The sequence below is a fragment of the Zonotrichia albicollis genome, chromosome 11 (assembly GCF_047830755.1).
Source record: "Zonotrichia albicollis isolate bZonAlb1 chromosome 11, bZonAlb1.hap1, whole genome shotgun sequence".
Lineage (NCBI taxonomy): Eukaryota > Metazoa > Chordata > Aves > Passeriformes > Passerellidae > Zonotrichia > Zonotrichia albicollis.
The window spans coordinates 22,629,465-22,650,442 of record NC_133829.1 but is presented as its reverse complement, the minus strand read 5'-3'; the positions used below and the strand labels follow the sequence as shown (position 1 = coordinate 22,650,442).

The window sequence follows — 20,978 nt, the reverse complement described above, 5'->3', positions numbered from 1 at the left end:
CAGGGAACTGACTGACACAAACTCTACAGCCAGCAAAGAATGGGTGGCTCCATAATTGCTCCTTTTCATGTCTGGATATATTTTTTGGTGATCCATGGTTGCATTCCAGCCACCAGCAGAAGTTTGAATCCTCAGTCAGGCTGGACCAAAGGCTTTTTGTTCCTGCAGCCCAGAATTAAGCAGGGCATTGCATCCTTGGATATTGACCAGCCAGGAGAGAAAAGGTGTTAAAGAGATAATAAGACATCACTCTGTGTATGCTTTCATGCTAATTATATTTTCAGAGTTGAGAAAAACACTTAGGTTTGTTAGGAGGAAGCATTGCTAGAGATGTCAGTCTTTAATATTTGTAACTCATTGTTTATTGTCCCATCATTTTAATGGGAAAACAAAGGTGTTGTTATTTCCTGTGAAGATAATTTTAAAACAGTAATTTCATTATCCTTGCTAGAGATCATTGCAAACATCCTTCTATTAGCTGTTATTGTTGCTGCTTGTCGTCACGAGCCTTTAACTGCTTTTAAAATAAAGAACTCTTCAAACAAACCCCACAAATTGTCACATTATATTGTTGGGCTTATGTGAGGGATCTGAGATGAGCTCTCTCACGTTGTGAAAGCTCTAAGGAGTGCTTTGAGTGTTAAAAGATTTGGTTTTCTTTGATTAATCCCCAGGCTCCATTGGGGTTAACACCTGTTTCATACAAAGGTAAAACAGGAAAAATAAAATGAGTTTGAGTCAATTCCAGTTTGTATCAAGCTGTATTTGAGAGTGGTTCATCAGAGAAGAGTAGAGAGTGCTACAAACATTCTGTAGCAGTCTGTCATCTATTACTACTCGAGCAATGCCTAGAAACAGTACTAAAACCTGGGAGAAACCCCTAAAACTGGCCTTGGTCACATTTCCTGTTCTCTCTGTCCCACAGGGGAAGTGAAATTTCACCTCCACCCAAGCGAGCTGCAGGGCCCTGCGTGCAGGGGAGGGCTGTTGGCAATTTCCACTTTGCATCTGGGGGTAGGGCTGGGTTATGGTTCAAAGCAGCTGCTGGAGACTTTAAGAGAAAATAATCCAGTTCTGGCCTTCTAAATAGTCGTCTATAGTGATCTCAGATGAAACAGAAAAAACACAAGGGACATCCTAAAATCTGTTCCCCACTCTCCTGCAGCACTGGAGAAGGAGCCGAGGGCAGGGGCTCCAAGAAAGCTCAGAAACTCTGTGAGGACACAGTGAATTTACTGAATTCTCTGCAGTAGCAAGCATTCATTCCAAGTGGGGATGTAGAACAATCACCAAAAGTGCTCATGAAATCCAAGTTGACTTGAGTTATGGCTGGCGGGCACATTGTTCCAAGAGAAATTTCCAGCAAATTTCAACATTTTGTATTTACAGTGCAGGCATGGTGTTTGATGTGGGAATGTTCCTTTTGTGGTACAGCCTTTCCCTGGTCAGACTTTGTTAAGAGAATGTTTAAGCAGTCGGACAAAGCAGTTATGGGAGGCAAAGTGCACAGTTTGTGTCTTTCCATTGCCCCTTTCACAGAATTCTGAGAATTCTCAGACTGACCAGGTTGGAAGAGACCTTCAAGTTCATCGAGTCCAACCCAGTCCCAACAGCTCAACTAAACCCTGGCACCCAGTGCCACTTCCAGGCTTTGTTAAACACACCCAGGGATGGGGACTCCACCACCTCTCTGGGCAGCCATTCCAGAACTTTATCACCTTTCTGTAAAAACTTTTTCCAGATATCCAACCTGTATTTCCCTTGGTGCAGATTGAGTCTGTGTCCTCTGGTTCTGTCAGTGCTGCCTGGAGAAAGAGCGTGTGGGAACCCAGGAAATTCATCTGGTTGTCCTGAATGACCCAAGACTCTGTCAGGGGGCTCAGAGGCCTTGGCACAGAGCCCAAGACCCCTGTGCCTTTGATTCAGCCCTTGGAAAAAACAATTACCAACCTTGTATGAAGAATGACAAGCCGCAAAATTTTAAGTCGAATGATAGTGAATTTATCACAGAGTGGAAAAATAGATTTTTGGTGGTTTTAGAATGGGGGTTCAGGAAGCAAGATGGAGGAATCTGGGCTTGTCCAGCCTTTCTCGTTCTTTTCCTTGGCCTCCATCTTCTGCTGTGATGTTGGCACTTACAGATTGGTTTAGAGTAGAAGCTCACTGTCTAACATAGGTGATAGGTACTGGGAAGTAACTGTAAATAGTGTATACACAGTTTTTAGAATAAAGACATAACAGCACGTTGGGGCAGGCAGAGTGCTTCTGAGTGTCCTGCTGAGCAGATCTCAGCAAGTCAGAAGAAAGAATTTTATAGATAAGATACAATAAACACCCTTGAGCCTGAGAACTGAAGAGTTCTGCCTCATTCTTTGAGCACTGGGCTGGGAAAAGAGACTTTCTAACACATCTCAGGGTCACTCTGAGAAGCGAGAGACCCTGAGAAAAGCCCAGCCCCAGCTGAGCACAGGCACCTTTCAGGAGCTGTGCAGCGTGATGAGGGCAGCCCTGAGCACCCTTTTCTCCAGGCTCAGCACCCCCAGCTCCCTCAGGGGTTCCTCAGAGGGTTTGTGTTCCCAGCCCCTCTCGAGCTTCGTTGTCCCCTCTGGATGTGCTCAGTGTCCCAAAGTCCTTCCCAAACTGAGGAGCCAGGGCTGGGCACAGCACTCAGGGTGTGCCCTCAGCAGTGCCCAGTGCAGGGGCACAACAACCTCCCTGCTCCTGCTGGCCTCACCATTCCTGATCCAGGCCAGGAGCCATTGGCCTCCTTGGCCACCAGGGCACTCTTCTGGCTCATGTCCAGCCTGCTGTCACCAGTACCTGCTGGGAAGGATGAAAGTTTGACAAGAAAGTCTCACAGATATGTGTGCTTGACAGAAAGACTTTTGCATGTAGAGTCTGATGGAGGAATAGAGATGGAAGCATGTTTTGATATAGAAGAAAAGAATTGCTGAGCCACTCTTACTGGATAACCAAGGAGGCAAAATGTGTGTTAGTAAGAAGAGGTTTTTATGGCTGAAACCCACCTCAGACAAGAAGATGTTTTTACCAAGCAGAAGGATAGCACAGGCAGACGAGTCAGCAAATGTTGCAAGTAGAAAAAAGGTCTCAGAATTTTCCACTGCAAGAAAACTGAAAAATATCTTCTAGCTTAAACTGTGATGTCCAAAATTTTACTGATTGGAGAATAGTAACATTAATATGCTAATTATAGTAGTTATGACAGGCTATAGATAAAAGTTAAGGTATAGATTGGTTTTACGGTATGAAAATGCTCAGCAAAGAAAAGTATCTAATGCATTGTAACCAAAGCCAAAGGGTATCCAGGCCTGCCTGCAGCTGTAGCTGACAGCTGTAGGCACAGCTCTGTCACCCACAACCCTGGACTGCTGTAACCTCTTGAATGGAATAAATTGCATTTTGTACACAATAAATTGCATTTTGGATGGAATAAACAGCATTTTGGATACAATAAACTGCATTTTGGAGAGCCCTTAGAGTCCCACATCCCTCATTTTGGTTCTTACAAGTACCCCCAGGTCCCTTTCTGCTCCTGAACACACAGATCAGGCTCATTTAATCACTTCCTGGCATTTTCCCTCTTTACACCTCTGCCATGTTCCTGGGAAAGTCAGACAGCTGCACACAACAAAAGCTGATACTTTTTGGGATTTTTAGCAAATGAAGCCAAGCAGGGATCTGATTACTAAAAATTAACAGAAAGAAAGGAAAACCTGTGTTGGGTCCCAGGAAAATGCCAGCTATAAGAGATTTATTCCTTTGATGTGTAAATATAATATTATGTTCATTTTGGCTTGTATTATGCTAGCTTGCTGCACATGCGTAACCCAAAAGTGAATTAAAAGACATCGAAGAAGAAGAGACCCTTCATCCAAAGACGACCCCCAAAAAGGGGTGCGACCAGCAAAACGAGTGGTGGAGCATGCGCGGTAAAGGTGGTGATGAGGGCGTGGGTAGAAGTGTGATGAATTGAAAATGGGCGGAGATGCCATTGACATATGGCATAGAAGGGGAGAATCTTCACTTGGCAAGCTTGTACGTGAGGTGGCAAGGGTCCAAGAACCTTGCACCTCGTGCCCCATGGTTATCTTTTGCTTATGCACTAATATTGGAACTAAATTATCCCTTATATTTAATCAAATTATAGTGTCAATATTTCAAGTGTATCCAATTTAATATATTTTCTAAACTATTCAGTTAAAATTGCTGCTCCCTCTAATATTGTTTGGTTTTTCTGATGATGGGATAATTGGGCAAACATACCAACAAGCACAAAGCCTTTATTTCTGCAAGCTCAGGGATGCTGGAGGGATCTTTGCACCATCAGGCCGAGGTACAAGGCTCTGGATCCTCCAAAGGAACACAGCCAGCTCCCTTCAGTGGGAGAAGGTGCTGCCTCAGTTGCAGCCCCGGGTGCCTCCTGTGGGCCAGGGCATGGCCCTGGCTGTAAATGTGTTGGGCTGCAGCACAGGGCCAGGGCGGAGCTCAGCAGCCTCATCAGAGCCCAGGGCCGCGGCCCTTCCCTGCCGGGGCCCGAGCCTGGCCCGGCCCCACCCGGCCTGAGCAGCCTGGCCTGGCCCCAGGAGATGGGCCCCGCTCGCCCGCTGTGCCGCACACCGGGCCCAAGGCTTTGCAAGAGGCTTTCTCCCAGCTTTGCAAAACCTCGGCCAAGTGACCCTTTCCTGTGCTCAGAAGAGTAAAAATCCCCCTCAAATGTAACCCCGCTGCACACCTCATGAGGCATCCCTGCACACCTTAGGAGAGGCCATCAATACTCCTTTGTAATTCATGAGAGACCACTGCACCCCTCAGCAGGGACCCCAAAATATCCATGCCTGCCTCATGGGGCCCAGGACCAGATGATGCCAGGGAAGGAAATGTGCCCTCAGCTCAGGGACGCTCAGCATGGGCTCCCCCAGCCCTCAGGACCCCGCCGCTGGTCACCGCAGCCCCTGCTTGGCTCCTGCCTGCCCACACCGTGGGCATCCCTGGCTGCTCCTGGCCATGGAGCTCGGCCTGTGCTGGCTTTGATGCTGCTACCACCTGGACAGATCTGTAACGACTCCATTTCTTTATTAAAACATCAAATGCGGACCAAGCCTGCCCTGGCAGACAGGGGCTGGCCAACTTCAATCCTGGCTGGGGAACAGGACCAGGGGGCTCAGGGGCAGAGGGTCTCGTTTGGGAGAAGTGGGTTTTGGGAAGGGTTCATGACGGTGCTGGAGCCATGGCAGGGCAGATAGGGGCAGACGTAAAAACTTCGGATAACAGATTGAGAGCATTTTGCCTGAGTTGTTAGGCTCCTCTTCTAGAGATGCACGGGAGCTCCTGTGGAGAGAGGAGGTGGCTGAGGCCCCAGCTGCCAGTGGCACACAGGGAGCCTCCTGCACAGCAGGGCCCAGAGCTGGCAAGGCTCCCCAGCACGGCTGGAGCTGCTGGCACAGCCTGGCCCAGCTGCACAGCTGTCCCTCAAAGCCCTGGCCAGCAGGACACGGCTCTGGGCAAGCTCCCTGGCCAGGAGCGGGCCCCAGAGCGCCTCTGCCTTTCAAGGGCAATCTCGTCCCTGCTCTTTCCCCTCCCCACCGTGCTTTGCCTCTGCCCTGTGCCACTGGGGCTGCTCTTGGCCAGGCAGCCTCAGTGGGAGCCAGCACTGGCTGCAGCCCCAGCGGGCCCCCCAGGACAAGGCCCAGCAATTAGGAGGCCAATGAAAGCTCTGAGCAGCAGCAGAACCCTCAGCAGAGTTCTTTGGACAACATGGACTGGCCACACCTACACTGCAGCCTCACTGAGAATGTTTCCTGTCTGAAGTAGACTTTCAAAAGAAGCTGTTTGAGGGAGTGGTGAACTAAACCCTCACCCTTTTCTCTTCCAGCAAGTCCAAATTCGAACAGAGCATAGGATGAAGATCATCTCTAAAATAAGCAGGCCTGCCAGTAACGCCAGCCAGAAGCCTGTTCCCTTACAGAAACCATTTCCAAGGCCCTGCTGGGAATCAAGAACACGTGCTGTGGTTCCAGCTGCACCTGTGGGAGCAATGGGGAGCGTCAGCCTGTGCTGTGCTGCACTGCTGAGCTGGCAGCACGGTGGATGCGGGCAGGACGTTCTCCATTTCCCCCAGAGCTGGGGCCTGCAGGCACCTTGCCACCCCTTGGCACAGGCTGTGCCACCCAACAAAGCCCAGTAGGCCGGGAGGAGAGCCCAGGGGCGGCGCAGCTGCTTGGGCAGTGGTTGCTTGGAGGGACACGGGCCAAAGCCATCCCTGAGCAGCCACTGCCAGCCCTGGCCCTCCCTGCCCCTTGACAGCTCCCCCAGCCCCAGGGCACAGAGTCAGGCCCTGTCAGGACCCAGTGCAGCCCCTGCCCAGCTGGGAGCCAAGGCCGGCTCTGGCCCTGGGCTCACGGCAGGGCTCCCGCTCGGGGTTGCTCCTGTGCCTTGGGCCTCTGGGCACTCAGGGCCAGCTCTGGAGCAGCTGAAGCGGGAGGGACGTTGGTGCACGAGTCCCCTTTCCCCGGGGCTGTGAACGAGCTCCAAAGGCGCCTCCAGCTTTGGCTGCGGCCGGGCTGTGCAAGGGCAGGCCCTGGGGGAAGAGCTGAAGCCACACAACCCTGCCAAGGGCTAAGCCCTGCTGAGCCTGGCACAGCAATTACCTTCTGAGCCTGTGCCCGTGCCCATGCCTGTATTTGGCTTGGCCTTCCCTCCTGCAGCAGGGGCTGCCAATCGGCCTCTGCTTCTTTGGGGAAACACCTCCTTCTGTCCTGCCTTTTGGCCCATCACTTGAGAAACAGAAAGTACACCTTAACAGACGGAACAGTTATCCATTACTTTGATGGCATGTTCAGGACGTCATGCTTGTGCAAAATCGGGTAAAATCAACAAATCATCTGGGCTTTCTCAGCTGGGCCAGGGCCCACCCTCCTCCAAACATCTGCCAGTGCTGAGCAGAAGCTGTGAGTGGATCGTGCAGGGCGAGGGCACACACGAGCATGGCTCTGTCCTGGCACCTGCAGCGATGCCCTCCTGGCCGAGCTTTGGTCTCTCAGCTGGCAGCTGTCCCAGGGAAAAGGCCTTGACCTACCCTCACCATCTCCCAGAGGCTCAATCCTGAACGTGGGCTGGGAAGCCAGATCACCTTTAGCAACCGGTTCAGCTGCAAAGAAAGGCAGGACACAACAGCTCCAATGGCACTGCTGAAGATTCTCCTTCAGGCCCGAGTGGCAGTGAGGGCACCTGGGTGATTGGTGCCCTCCAAGGCACTCCCTTGGCTCTGCCTTCCACTCAGGAGCAGGGCCAGGGGGACCTCGTGCTTGCAGTGGCCCCACACTGGGATGGAAGGAGCCCCTTGCAGGGCAGTCGGGGCAGAATGGACTCTCTGGAGCTGCCAGCAGCTCCAAACCCGGCCCCAGGCAGGGCCAGGCCTTGGCAGTGGCAGCAGGAGCAGCTCAGTCTCCCTGGGGGCAGCAAAGGAGCTGAGAAAGGCTCAGCCCTGGGGCACAGCGCCAGCCCCTTCCCTCTCTGCTCTTCTGTGTGGCTGCACAGAGCACATAGAAGGACACTGTGGCATTGCACACGGGAGGAGTGTGCAATGGACAGCTAAATCTCCCTTCTTCCCGCTGACAGCGATCCTGTAGGATCACTCAGGGCTCCAGAAGGGAGCAGGGCAAGGTTTCCAGAACTCATCAACCTTCAGTGAAATTTAAGGGAACTGGCTCATGAGTAAGCTTTTGCCACACTGACACGGATTATTCTGTCAGGAAAGGTACATTCAGAACATGCCTCCAACATCTGGCAAGGTCTTCAAAGTACAATTCACCAGCATTTCCAAGTAATCCAAGTCATGATCCCAGTCGAGAAGGGAGCACAAATGCTACAGAACCATTTCCATGGTGTGCTGGGATCCCCTTCTCCCTTGGGGAATTGGGCACTGCAAGGGGATGGGGTAAGGCTGTGGGAGCCTGTGCCTCCTGGTCACTCTCCACGCTCTTTGCAGGTCCTGTGCAACATGCCTGGAGGGGCAGCTGGAGCAGCCCAGGGCCCTGGGGCTCTCTCCCTCCCACACAGGAAACCCCCACTAAATTCTTGGGCAAATTTGCAGTGCTACAGCTGTCACTCCCAAACTCTGTCCCTCCCTCCTGCTTACCCACCTGCCCATGGAACAGCTCCCACAGCCCACGGGCACATGGCCAGGCCCTCTCAGGACCCACTGGAGCCTTGATCTCCCCCTCTGCCCTTTCCCCACCATGGGCACCCCGTGCAGCCGCTCCCAGGTTTCGGGACGTGTCTCCCACGGAGGGAGCCCAGCAGGACAGCTCAGTACCCGAGTGCCCTGAGCCTGCTCGGGACAATTCCTCTGGGCTGTGCCCGTCTTGTCCGGGCTGTGCCCGCAGTGCCAAGCAGCAGAGAGGGCAGCTCAAGCCTCAGCAGGGCTCAGGCCCAGAGGCATAGCAATTACCTCTTGTGGCTGTGCCTGGCATTGCCTCCCTTCCTGCAGGAAATGCCACCTTCCATAGAGCCTCTCTGTCCATCCCTTGAGAAAGGAAGAGGCACAGCTGGATCAGATGGAATCATTGCACATCCAGGAGGTGGCCTCTTCAGGAGACAATACTTCTCCAAAACATGGAAAAGGATCAGGAAAATCCTGATCCCCCAGGCCTTTGGGGTTGGCTATGGCCCTCCCTCTACCAAGCAGCCACACCTCAGGATGTGACTGGGGACCAGGAAAATGCAGGGGATCCCTGGTGAGTTTGGGCTGCGTAGCAGCTGATGCCCAATGCCTTCCTGCAGAGGCTGGGGAGAAGCTGCAGCCAGGCCAGGCTGGGAAACAGCCCTGCAGGGCGTGGAAGCAGCAGCGGGGCATCGACACTGCCATGGATCCCTGCCCGCTGTTCCAGGCACGGCATGTCCAGATGTGCAGCCAGAGCCCTCGGCTGCTGAGCCCCAGGACAAGGCTGAGGGAAATGCACCCACCATTCCCTTTGAGCAGTTCTCTCACAATGTGCTTCAGGATGTTGTTTGGTCCCTGAAAATTAATGATACTGTTTGGCATTCGGGTGAAGTGGGGAAGCTGAATATTCCGCCCATAAAAATTGAAATACAAAATCCAGACATACCAATCCGAGTAAAGCAATATTCAATATCACTAGAGGGGAGGAGGGGATTAAAAGCACTGATTGAAAGTTTAATACAGCAAGGAATATTAGAACCCTGTATGTCACCCCACAATACTCCCATCTTACCGGTAAAGAAACCTGATGGGAGTTACAGGCTGGTCCAAGACCTGAGGGCAATAAATCAAAGAACTATTACACATTTTCCAATAGTGGCCAATCCATATACTTTGCTGAGTCAATTGCCCCCTAACTACACGTGGTATAGTGTAGTGGATTTAAAAGATGCCTTTTGGACTTGCCCTTTAGATGAGGGCAGTAGAGATTATTTTGCCTTTGAGTGGGAAGATCCAGACACCGGTAGAAGGGAACAGCTCAGGTGGACAGTATTACCGCAGGGATTTACTGAATCACCTAATCTCTTCGGGAAAGCATTAGAAAATCTCTTGAGAACTTCTCAGTTGCCAGAAGGAATTAAATTGTTGCAGTATGTTGATGATTTGTTATTGGCCGGGGAGACTGAAGAAAAAACTAGGAGGAGCACTGTTGATTTGTTGAATTTTTTAGGTGAAAATGGTTTAAAAATATCTAGATCCAAATTACAGTTTGTAGAGTCAGAAGTTAGGTACTTAGGTCATTGGATCAGTAAGGGAAAGAAAAAGCTGGATCCTGAGAGTGTTTCAGGAATATTAAACATGGGACCCCCGACATCAAAAAGAGAAATAAGACAGTTTTTAGGTCTTTTAGGCTATTGTAGACAGTGGATTGAAGGACTTAGTGGAAAAGTGAAATTTTTGTATGAAAAATTGTCTGCCAACCATTTTAAATGGACGGGGGAAGATGAGAAGAGATTTGAAGGGGTTAAAGAAGCTTTATTACAGGCTCCTTGTGGTGGTTTGACCAGGAAGGAGTGGGAATTCTGGGAAGCTGTGGTCAAACCAATGAAGGTTTTGGGTTTGAGACTGGCACCCGGTGTAGCCAGTGGGGTTTGGACACACCTCCGAGAATACACAGGGGTTAAAAGCAGGGCACTGGCCTTGGCACTGTCTCTTTGGGACATCGCGGCGAAGAGGCCAGATCTCTTCCCCCGTCCAGCCTTGCTGCTGGGCGGGGGAAGGGCAGCCATGCGGTAGGCCCGGGGCCTGGACGGAGATGGGGGTGAGAAAGTTCTCAAGGATGGAAGGGTGGCGGAGCCCCAAGAGACATCGAGACATCGGGCAGCCAGCCCCCCCCCCCCCCCCAGGAGGGAGAGAGAGAGGGAGAGTCGGCGGTGATAGCAGCCGGCCCAGGAAGAGAAAGGGGGGGGGAAAAGGGTGCAGCCCGGCCGGCCGCAGCAGCAGCACGCGTGGGAGTATCATCTCGTCCCAGGACAGACAAAGACTGAAAACTTTTAACCCTTTCTTTCATGATTGGGGCCTTGCAAAAATGCTAATCCTCCTCGAAGCTGAATAAGAAGGGAGATAAGAGATGAGATGAGACAAGGACCTGGCCCGAAGAACGTGGAGATGATTGGATGGGGAGAGATGATTTGGAGTGGCTTTTTTGGCTGGACTTTTCTTGTGGCCATGGACTCAGTTGTTCCTGTGACACAAACTGCATTTAGGGGGAGGCAGTGGCTCAAAACCAGGAGGGTTCATTCGTGAGGACCCCCCGGCCCCAGGGGGTTGGAAAAATATGGGGGGGACAGATGTCCCAAAGCAGAGACTGTGCCTTTTTGGGGTGAGACAAGGCATCCTTGAAAGACAACCCTAAAAGCAGCTCTGGCCATGTCTCAGTGGTGAGAGCACTGGGCATGGAAGGAAGATGTCACAAGCGGCAAAAGGACTCTTTTTTCCGGGCTGTGCCGAAGTGACAAGGAAGCACACGAGGTTTCAGTGTGTTTCCAGGAGAAGCCTATGGAACAAGAAGGACTCCTTTCCTCTTCATGAACTGCAGTTTGAGTATACTAAAGTGTCGTGCCGGGCTGGGCAGTTGGTGTTTTGGGAGAATGTATCGGATTGGGAAAGTCAGGGAGTGGGGAGGAGGAAAGTTTTTTTGTAAGGTTTTCAATTTCTTTTTTTTTCTTTTCCTTATAGTCTTTCCCTATTTTCCTGTAGTTTAAGTAATAAAATGTTCTTTATGTTTAAGTTAGAGCCTGTTTTGCTTATTCCTGGTCACATCTCACAGCAGACACCAGGGTGAGGAATTTTCATGGGGGGCACTGGCTCTGTGCCAGGCTCAAACCATGACACTCCTGTACTAAGCCTTCCAGATCTGGGAAAACCCTTTCAGTTATTTGTGAATACAACTAATCAGACAGCCTACGGAGTGCTGACTCAAGACTGGGCAGGAAGCCGAAAACCAGTGGGCTATTATTCAAAACTGTTAGATTCAGTTAGTAAAGGCTGGCCAACATGTTTACAGGCTTTAGTAGCGACTGCATTACTAGTGGAAGAGGCCCGGAAAGTAACCTTTGGTGCACCTTTGGAAGTATACACCCCTCACAATATCAGGGGAATTTTAGCACAGAAAGCTGAAAAATGGTAAACGGATAGCCGAATACTGAAGTACAAGGCTATCTTGATTACTTCCCCTGAGTTAGAATTAAAGGTGACGCAAGTGCAGAGCCCTGCTCAATTTCTTTATGGGGAGCCAGGGGAACAGCTGGTACATGATTGCATAGAGGTTATAGAATTACAAACAAAAATATGTCCAGATTTGGGAGACCAAGAATTGCAAAGGGGAGAAAAGCTATTTATAGATGGGTCATCCCAGGTGGTAAGTGGGAAAAGAAAATCAGGTTATGCTATAATCAGTGGGGAAGAGCTTGAGGTAAAGGAATCTGGTCCCCTTAGTCCCTCCTGGTCAGCACAAGCTTGCGAACTTTATGCACTACTCCGTGCATTACTAATACTAAAAGGGCAAGAAGGGACTATTTATACAGACTCCAAATATGCTTTTAGTGTAGTACATACTTTTGGAAAAATTTGGAAGGAAAGGGGACTTATAAACACTCAAGGGAAAGGGTTAGTACATGAAGGATTGATAATTCAGATACTTGAAGCTTTAAAAGGCCCAAAGAAAATAGCAGTGGTTCATGTGAAGGGACATCAGAAAGGGAGGGATATTAGAGTCAGAGGAAATAATCTGGCTGATGAAGAAGCAAGAAGAGCGGCTTTAAGAAAAAGGGATTCTAAAATCATGACCTTGCAAGAAACAGAAATTCAGCAGGAGACACCCTCCCTTTCACTAGCAGAATTGGCAGCTATAAAAAAGTTGGGAACAACATTTAAGGAGGGAAAGTGGATTCTTCCTGATGGCAGAATTATGATGCCAAAACCAGTGGCACGTCAAATTTTAGATAACTTACATAGACGGACACACTGGAGAACAAGAGCCCTTTGTGATCATTTTTTAAAATTTTATGGGTGTACAGGGATATTTGAAATTGGAAAACAAATTACCCAGGGGTGTCTCACCTGTCAAAAGGTAAATAAAAAGGTGTTGAGGAGCCCTCCCTCTGGAGGATGAAAAACAGCCTACAGGCCATTTGAAAAGATCCAGGTTGACTTTACAGAATTGCCTAAAGTAGGTCGGTGGAAATATTTGTTAGTTATAATAGATCAATTGACTCAGTGGGTCGAGGCATTTCCAGCAGCTCAGGCTACAGCTCAGACGGTGGCTAAAATATTATTGGAACATGTAATTCCAAGATTTGGGTTAGTGAGGGTTATTGATTCAGACCAGGGTACGCATTTCCCTTCTAAGATAATTAAGGACTTGACTTGGGCTTTGGGAATTGCTTGGGAATATCATACACCATGGCACCCTGAGAGCTCGGGATGGGTTGAAAGAATGAATCAAACTATTAAGCAACAATTAACCAAACTGATGATAGAAACAAAATTTCCCTGGACCAAGTGTCTCCCTTTGGCTTTATTAAACATCCAAACTAAACCCCATTCTGAGACTGGAATTTCACCATATGAAATGTTATATGGAATGCCCTATCCTCAAGGTATGAAAATGGACCCCTTGGTAGTTAGGGATAGAACCATCCAGGGATACATAACAACTATTGCAAATAATTTAAAGGAATTAAGGGAAAAAGGAGTTTTAGCTCAAACAACTCCCCTGGATTTTCCAATCCATACTATTCGACCAGGACATCATGTATTAATCAAATGCTGGAGGGGAGAGAGTTTGGAGCCACGGTGGGAGGGACCGTTTTTAGTTCTGCTGACCACCGAAACTGCAGTTCGAACAGCAGAGAGGGGTTGGACACATGTATCACGAGTAAAAGGGCCAATACCTGATTGGAAAATTGTCTCAACACCAGGGGATTTAAAGGTAAAATTAAGAAGGACTTAGAAATTAGGTAGGTTTTTTTCCTACAGAAGAATTGGAGTAAGAACGTAATTTATGACATAGCAACAGAAGTCATGTGATAAAATGGTCGAATTTAAGTTGATTTTATTAACCCTAATTTGTTAAGAATGGACTAGGCATCCTGGAGAGGCTGCCAACTGCAACTCCCTTGAGCTTGGAAGCAGAAGAGCATTGGTGGAAAAGAATAAAAGACTTCCTTAATTGATGGGAACAGCCTAAAAGGATCGAAGATCTCCTCCAAGGTCACCCACCTGCAACACTAGTGGAATTGCAATCCTAACAACTGAGATTGATAACACCTGTTGTTGAAGGGGTCCAAAGACAAGTAAAACATTGGGAGTGCGGTAAACATGGTTTAAGGTGTCATCCCTGGATGTGTATCGTTTGCACACTTTGTTTTGACTCATGGTGGAGAGTAATTAGGAAGGAAGAGAAGGAAAGACAATTCACTTGCTTGTTTTGCTATGGTTATGTATTTAGCTGGCTAACTATAGAACGAATTGCTAGTGATTTTTTTGGGATACCTTTGAGACTGGGAGATGGGACCCTTCCAGCAGCAATTGGATTAATAGAGAACTTAGATCAATTGGTTCTTGCTTTATTTGCTATAGCACAAATAAGAGAACGAGCAATTCACAATATTATAGACCACTGTCTTATAATTGATAATTGTTGTGGAGAAGAAGTTTATATACCACATCATAGACGCATTCCAGGGGCACATTGGCGTCACGAGTGTGCCTATTGGAGACGGAGATTTAATAAACTCCCTGCTCTGGAAGCAGAAAGATAATTAGTAAATCTTACTGTAGTTGGCAAATCCCTGAAATTTTGGAGTATATGAATTTATGGGGTTCTGGCCTAACCTTTTCCCTGTTCTTTTCATTTTAATAATTCATTTTTAACTAGCCAGAACAAAGAAATGGCATTTAAAAAGGGGCAAGCAAACTCTGTGGGACTATGGGTACCGAGGAAACCAAAAGCACCAATGACTAGATCCCAGGGTATTACCTTTGCTACCGAGAAGACTGGCATCTCGGCCCTTGGTTGCAACCCAAGGGGCCTTGAGAAAGGTAGAAAGGCAGATTTCCTGAGGATTATTTTCACTGTGATTATTCTGGTACCCTTGGCGGCTGGCCAAAGCCAGAAGGCCATACTGAACAGAGTTTCGGCAATGAAAAAGCAACCAGAGCAAAAACAAGTCCCAGCAGTTTTAATATTTGTAACTATTGCAATCACTCTGTGTGGATTAAGGACAAGATGGAATCTGTGTTTGTGACACATCTGTATGTTAGTTCTGCCTGCTACAATCGCAGCAGCTTTATAGATGTTTGTGTTAAGGAAGATGTATTGGGTAGGGAAAAATTTGGGATATAATGGGCGAGCTCCTTACCCCCATGGTGATCAAATTTGCCCTCAATATGAAAGATTTGTTTGTTTTGAAAAAGATGATAATGGAAAGGATCCAAGCATTGGCATGGGAAATCGGGCACTAAAAGAAAAATTGAAAGAGAAAAAAAAAAGAAGAAAAAGAAACAAAGGAGAATAGAGGAAAGAACAGGAGAAAAGAGTCAACAGAATTGGCTGAATTGTATAAACAGCTAAAACAGTATTACAAAGATTGGGATTTGCCAGCCTCAAATAAGAATCTGTTTGTGGGATTGATGCAAGAGATTGCTACGGAATTGGGATTATCCAAATGTTGGATTTGTGGAGGTCTAAAAATGGCTGAAAGATGGCCATGGAAAGGTGAGAGCTTAGCTCCAGAGCAATTTTTAAAGTGGAACCACACCCAAATTTCTGAATTTACAAAATACAAAACATTGAAGAGACCTGAAGGATGGATTTTAAGCCATCAAGTAATTGGAATTATTTGTATAACTCGAGAAGGAAGGAAATTTAATAAAATAGTAGGGCATACTCCTTGTAAATCCACGTTGGTGGTTAATATGGATGATCGTTCAAAAATCTGGCAACCTAAAAACCCCGCTGGATATTGGGGACCAATAAAAGAAATAAATTGTGAATGGGATGAACAAATTAATTTATGCTGGTACAGAAGTCCTGGAGCTAACCCCTACCAATCCATCGACAGCCTGAGGTCTTATTGGGAACAACCAGAGAAAACTGATAAGAAATGGAAAGCCCCAGATGGGATATATTGGATTTGTGGGCAACGAGCATACAGTGAGTTACCTCAAAAATGGGGAGGAACCTGTACCTTGGGAATAATACAACCCTCCTTCTTTGTTCTACCAAGGTCTAGGAGCAATGTGTTAGGAACTCCCCTGTATGAAACCCTGCAGCAGAATAAAAGAGATTTGAGTCTCAACTTTCCAACAGCAGGAGGGAACCAAAAATGGGGGGAGGATGAATGGCCTGCAGAACGAATTATAGCATATTATGACCCAGCAACATGGGCTCAGGATGGGTCATGGGGATATAGGACCCCAGTTTATTTGTTGAATCGATTAATAAGGCTCCAAGCAGTAGTGGAGGTGGTGTCAAATCACACCTCCGATGCTTTAAAATTGTTGGCCAAGCAATATACACAAATGCGGGCGTTTGTGTATCAAAACAGGATTGCCCTAGACTATTTGTTAGCAGAAGAAGGAGGAGTTTGTGGGAGATTTAATGAATCTGAGTGCTGTGTAGAAATTGATGGTTATGGGGAAGCTATCACAGAACTTGCAGAAGAAATTAAGAGGGTGGCTCATGTGCCAGTACAAAAGTGGAATTCAATTTTAAAAGCAGATTGGTGGGACAACCTCTTTGGAGGTGTTTGGTGGAAAAAGTTGGGGTTCATGTTGTTATGTTCAGTTTTGGGACTTCTGTTTCTGCCTTGTATGATTCCGTGTTTTATTAGGTTGATTCATTGAGTGATTCAGGGGATGCAGATTACAACTATGTCTCAAGATTCTGAACCCCAAGGAAAAAGAAAACCAAAATCTATAATGGTCCTAACAGCTAAATCGACACAGGTAAAAGAACAAGGACCTAAAGAGATTGAAATAGCCCAAGAAATGTTGACCAAATTTGAAAAAGAGTGTGAAAAATTAGAGGCAGCTGCAGAAATGCTGGAAAAGTTTGAAGCTGAAAGGAGACAATGAGAGAATCAAAATTTTGAAGAATATAAAGGTTATCAAGGCACAGCCTTTTAAATACAGCACGAATCAATGATCAAAAAAGAGAAATGGGGGATTTGTGGTAAATAAGTATGATTCGTGCTGATAAAAATTGAAACTGCACTCAGTATTGATACAGTAACTAATACTTGGAAATAATAGCAGTAGTAATGCCAAATTTGGAAATAATTAAATAAGTTAAAAAGTTGTAATGCCAAAGAGGAGAGGGAAAGGAGGGGCTCCACCCACCCCCTTGTCATGGTTTGACCAGGAAGGAGTGGGAATTCTGGGAAGCTGTGGTCAAACCAATGAAGGTTTTGGGTTTCATACTGACACCTGGTGTAGCCAGTGGGATTTGGACACACCTCCGAGAATACACAGGGGTTAAAAGCAAGGCACTGCCCTGGCACTTCCTCTTTTGGACATCGTCGGGCGAAGAGGTCAGATCCCTTCCCCCCGCCCGGCCCGCTGCTGCTGGGCGGGGGAGGGGCCGCCATGCGGGAGGCCTGGGGCCTGGACAGAGGTGGGGGTTGAGGGGGCTTTCAAGGATGGAAGGGTGGCGGAGCCCCAAGAGACATCGAGATATCGGGCAGCCAGCCCCCCCCCCCCCCCCCCCCCGGAGAGAGAGAGCCGGCGGCACCGAATGTGATGGCAGCCAGCCAGGAGGAGAAGGGGGGAGGGAGAGCGGCCGGCCGCAGCAGCAGCACGTGTGGGAGTATCATCTCGTCCCAGGACAGACAGAGACTGAAAACTTTTAACCCTTTCTTGCATGATTGGGGCCTTGCAAAAATGCTAATCCTCCTCGAAGCTGAATAAGAAGGGAGATGAGAGATGAGATAAGATAAGGACCTGGCCCGGAGGTGTGGAGATGATTGGATGGGGAGAGATGATTTGGAGTGGCCTTTTGGCTGGACTTTTCTCGTGGCTATGGACTCAGTTGTTCCTGTGACACAGACTGCATTTAGGGGGAGGCAGTGCCTCAAAACCAGGAAGGTTCTTTGTGAGGACCCCCCGGCCCCAGGGGGTTGGAAAAATATGGGGGGGACAGATGTCCCAAAAGCAGAGACTGTGCCTTTTTGGAGTGAGACAAGGCATCCTTGAAAGACAACCCTAAAAGCAGCTCTGGCCATGTCTCGGTGGTGAGAGCACTGAGCATGGAAGGAAGACGTCACAAGCGGCAAATGGACTTTCCGGGCGGTGCCGAAGTGACAGGGAAGCACACGAGGTTTTCAGTGTGTTTCCACGAGAAGCCTATGGAACGAGAAGGACTCCTTTCCTCTTCATGAACTGATGTTTGAGTATACTAAAGTGTCGTGCCGGGCTGGGCAGTTGTTTTGGGAGAATGTATTGGATTGGGAAAGTCAGGTGGTGGGGGAGGAGGAAAATGGTTTTTTTTGTAAGGTTTTCAATTCTTTTCTTTTTTTTTTTTTCTTATAGTCCCTCCCTATTTTCCTGTAGTTTAAGTAATAAAGTGGTCTTTATGTTTAAGTTAGAGCCTGTTTTGCTTATTCCTGGTCACATCTCACAGCAGACACCAGGGTGAGGCATTTTCATGGGGGGCACTGGCTCTGTGCCAGGCTCAAACCATGACACCCCTTCCCAGCAGATGTTCTCAAGGACCACAGGAAAGAAGCTGAAGATACAGTTGCTAAAAATGACATGGAACCTGGTTGGGTCCAAGAAAATGTTAATTATAAGGGACTTATTGCTTTGATATGTAGATGCAGTGATATGTTAGTCTTGGCTTACACTGTACTGGCTTGGTGCGCATGTGTAACCCAAAGGTGAATTAAAGGACAACGAGGAAGACTACAGGGCCTTCATCAGTGACGACCCCCAAAGACTTGTGCGACCACCAAACCGAGTGGTGGCGCATGCGTGGTAAACATGGTAATGAAGGCGGAGACAGAAAAGTGACGAACCGAAAATAGGAGGAGATGGCATTCACATATGGCATATAAGGGGTGACTTTCACTTGGCAAGCTTGTACGTGAAGTGGCAAGGGTCATTGAACCCTGCACTCCGTACCCCGCGGTATTTTTTTTGCTTATGCACTATTATTGGAACCAAATTATCCCTTATTTTAATCAAATCATATTGTATCCAATTTTATATTTTTCATTTTAATTATCTCATTAAAATTGTTATTACTTTTAATATTGTTTGGTTCTTTTTAATGAGGGGATAATTGGGCAAACATAACATTAATGTAAAATGCAAGTGCAGATCTGCAAGATGATAAACAATTTAGGCAACTGGTGATGCATCTTTCTAAATCACTCTCCTTTCTCTTTTAAAATACTGATTTAGGTGCATTACCTTGCTTGTTGTCGCTTGTCACTAAAACCAAGCGACTATTTTTATTGAATGTATCATCCAGCACTGTGGTTCCTTCATACTTACGTAAAAGAAGATCATTATTTCCAGTGGTGTGTCCTTTAAATCGCCTCAGTCAATTGGCAGAACACCAGGAGGCCCTGAGGAGCCGGGTGCTGGGAAGCCCTGAGGAATTGGGTGTCAGAGGGCACAAGCAGCCCCCAGGCAGCCGCCTTGTCCCTGGCACCCGGCTGCTCTGGCGCTTGCCCAGAGCGTCTCCCAGGCCTGTGGCAGAAGCCCTCGAGGCCGGGCCTCAGCAGGAGGGTGGGGGCACCCCTGAGGTGCCCAGGCTGGGCTGGCTGGGCACAGGGAGGGCAAAGCTCCCCTGCTGGGGCATGGCATGAGGGAGTGGGAAGGCCGAGAACCTGAGAATTTACCCCCAAATGTTCTGGCTTTGCCGTAACTTTTACCTCAGGTTTTGTCACAAAACGATCTCTATGTGCCCTCTAGAAATTATTCTGACTTTTTCTCAAAAGTGATTTTTTCCCCAAGAGATCACCTCAGATCTTCCTGCTCAAATATTCACTACATGTACTCGACATATCACCTCCGATTTCATTATTCTCACAGTCCACTGATTACCTCAACTTGAAAGCCCAAATGTTCATTCCGTACCCTACAGGTGACACCAGGTAATTCCAGCATTCCTGTGCTAAGAAGTTCTGTCCCTCTAAGCTACTGCAGCTTCACCCCTGGCAAAGTGAAATACTCCCTGGTGCTGAGCCAACGCTGCCCCACGCTCCTCGGTGTGTCTGAGCGCAGGGCAGCCCCGGGACAGCTCCCCCAAGGCTTCTGGAAGGCCGCCCGGCGCCCGGCCCGGCGGGGCGGCCCCAGCGGGTTCGAGTTGCCGCCCGCGGCTGAGGGGAGCGGCGGGGCGGGGCCGCCCGCGGCTGAGGGGAGCGGCGGGGCGGGATCGCCCGCGCCTGGGCGGGAAACGCTCCCTGCGGCTGAGGGGAGCGGGCGGCGGCGGCGCAGCGGGGACCGGCCCGGCCCTGCTGTGTCCCTCAGGGCGAGCCCACGGCCCCTCAGCGGCCCTGGCGTCCCTTCAGCCAGCGGCATGTGCGCTCAGCCACACGCGGCGTGCCCGTGTCTCCCTCAAGTGACGCTCCCGTTCCCTCAGTGACGCCGCCGTACCCTGAGGGACACGACTGACAACCACCTCCCCTCAGGGACTCTCACTGGCCTCAGTGGCATGCAGGGCATCTGCACGCCATTCAGAGATGGCATGATGGCACCTCAGCCACACACAGGACATCTGCCTTCCCTTCAGTGACACAGAAGGCACCTGCAACTTGCTGGGGAAGCCTCAAGTCTGCTCATTGGTCCCCTGTGCCCTCAGCATTGGGACACCCAACTTTCCCTCAGTGACCCTCACCTCCCATCGGCATATCAAGAGGCATCAGCCACTCTGTAGGTGACTCAGAGCGAGTGACTTGGCTCACGGTTGCCAGGGGCCAGCCGCAGGCAGAAATCTATCAGAGCTGGGGAAAAGGCTCTGGCTCTGCTTACAGGGTGGGCTGACGGCCGGGAGAGCTCCATTTCCCCCTTGTGAAGTTGGAGACAGGGCCTTTCACCCTCCTTATAGGGCTGCCCCTCTCTGCAGGCAGCCAAAGCAGCACGACAGCAACAGGCCGAAGGCAGCAAAGCAAAGAGCCCGCCCAGCACACAGGGAGGTGGCCCAGTGGAAAGGGCAGCATGGTACCCTGAAGGTGCCAGCCACACTCTCATGTGTCCCTGCCCTGGGAATGCCAGGAATGCCCTTTGTCTAGAGGGCCTTTCTGTGGCCCCTCTGGGCTCAAAGCTGCTGCTCTTCTGGCCCAATGGGGCCTAAAGCCACAAAGCTCGGCCTCCCCCACAATGACAGGAGTAAGACAAGGCAAGCAGGCAGTGGTGCTCAATGCCTAAGGCTGAGGGGCCGGGGTCTCCAGTCTGGAGCACAGGGAGGGCACACGCCCAGCCCCACAACTCCTGGCCTCACAGCCCT

At 49.1% G+C, this 20,978-nt stretch overlaps 1 protein-coding gene across 1 annotated transcript in view; it reads right to left on the bottom strand.

Annotated features, from left to right (window-relative positions):
• The window catches only part of LOC141730620 (olfactory receptor 14C36-like), a 47,217-nt gene extending 27,615 nt beyond the window's left edge, over positions 1-19,602 (bottom strand). The window contains exon 1 of the mRNA XM_074549766.1: positions 19,577-19,602. Within this exon, the coding sequence (XP_074405867.1) occupies positions 19,577-19,602 (26 nt within the window). The remainder of the gene's footprint in view (positions 1-19,576) is intronic.
• Positions 19,603-20,978: the final 1,376 nt, after the last annotated feature.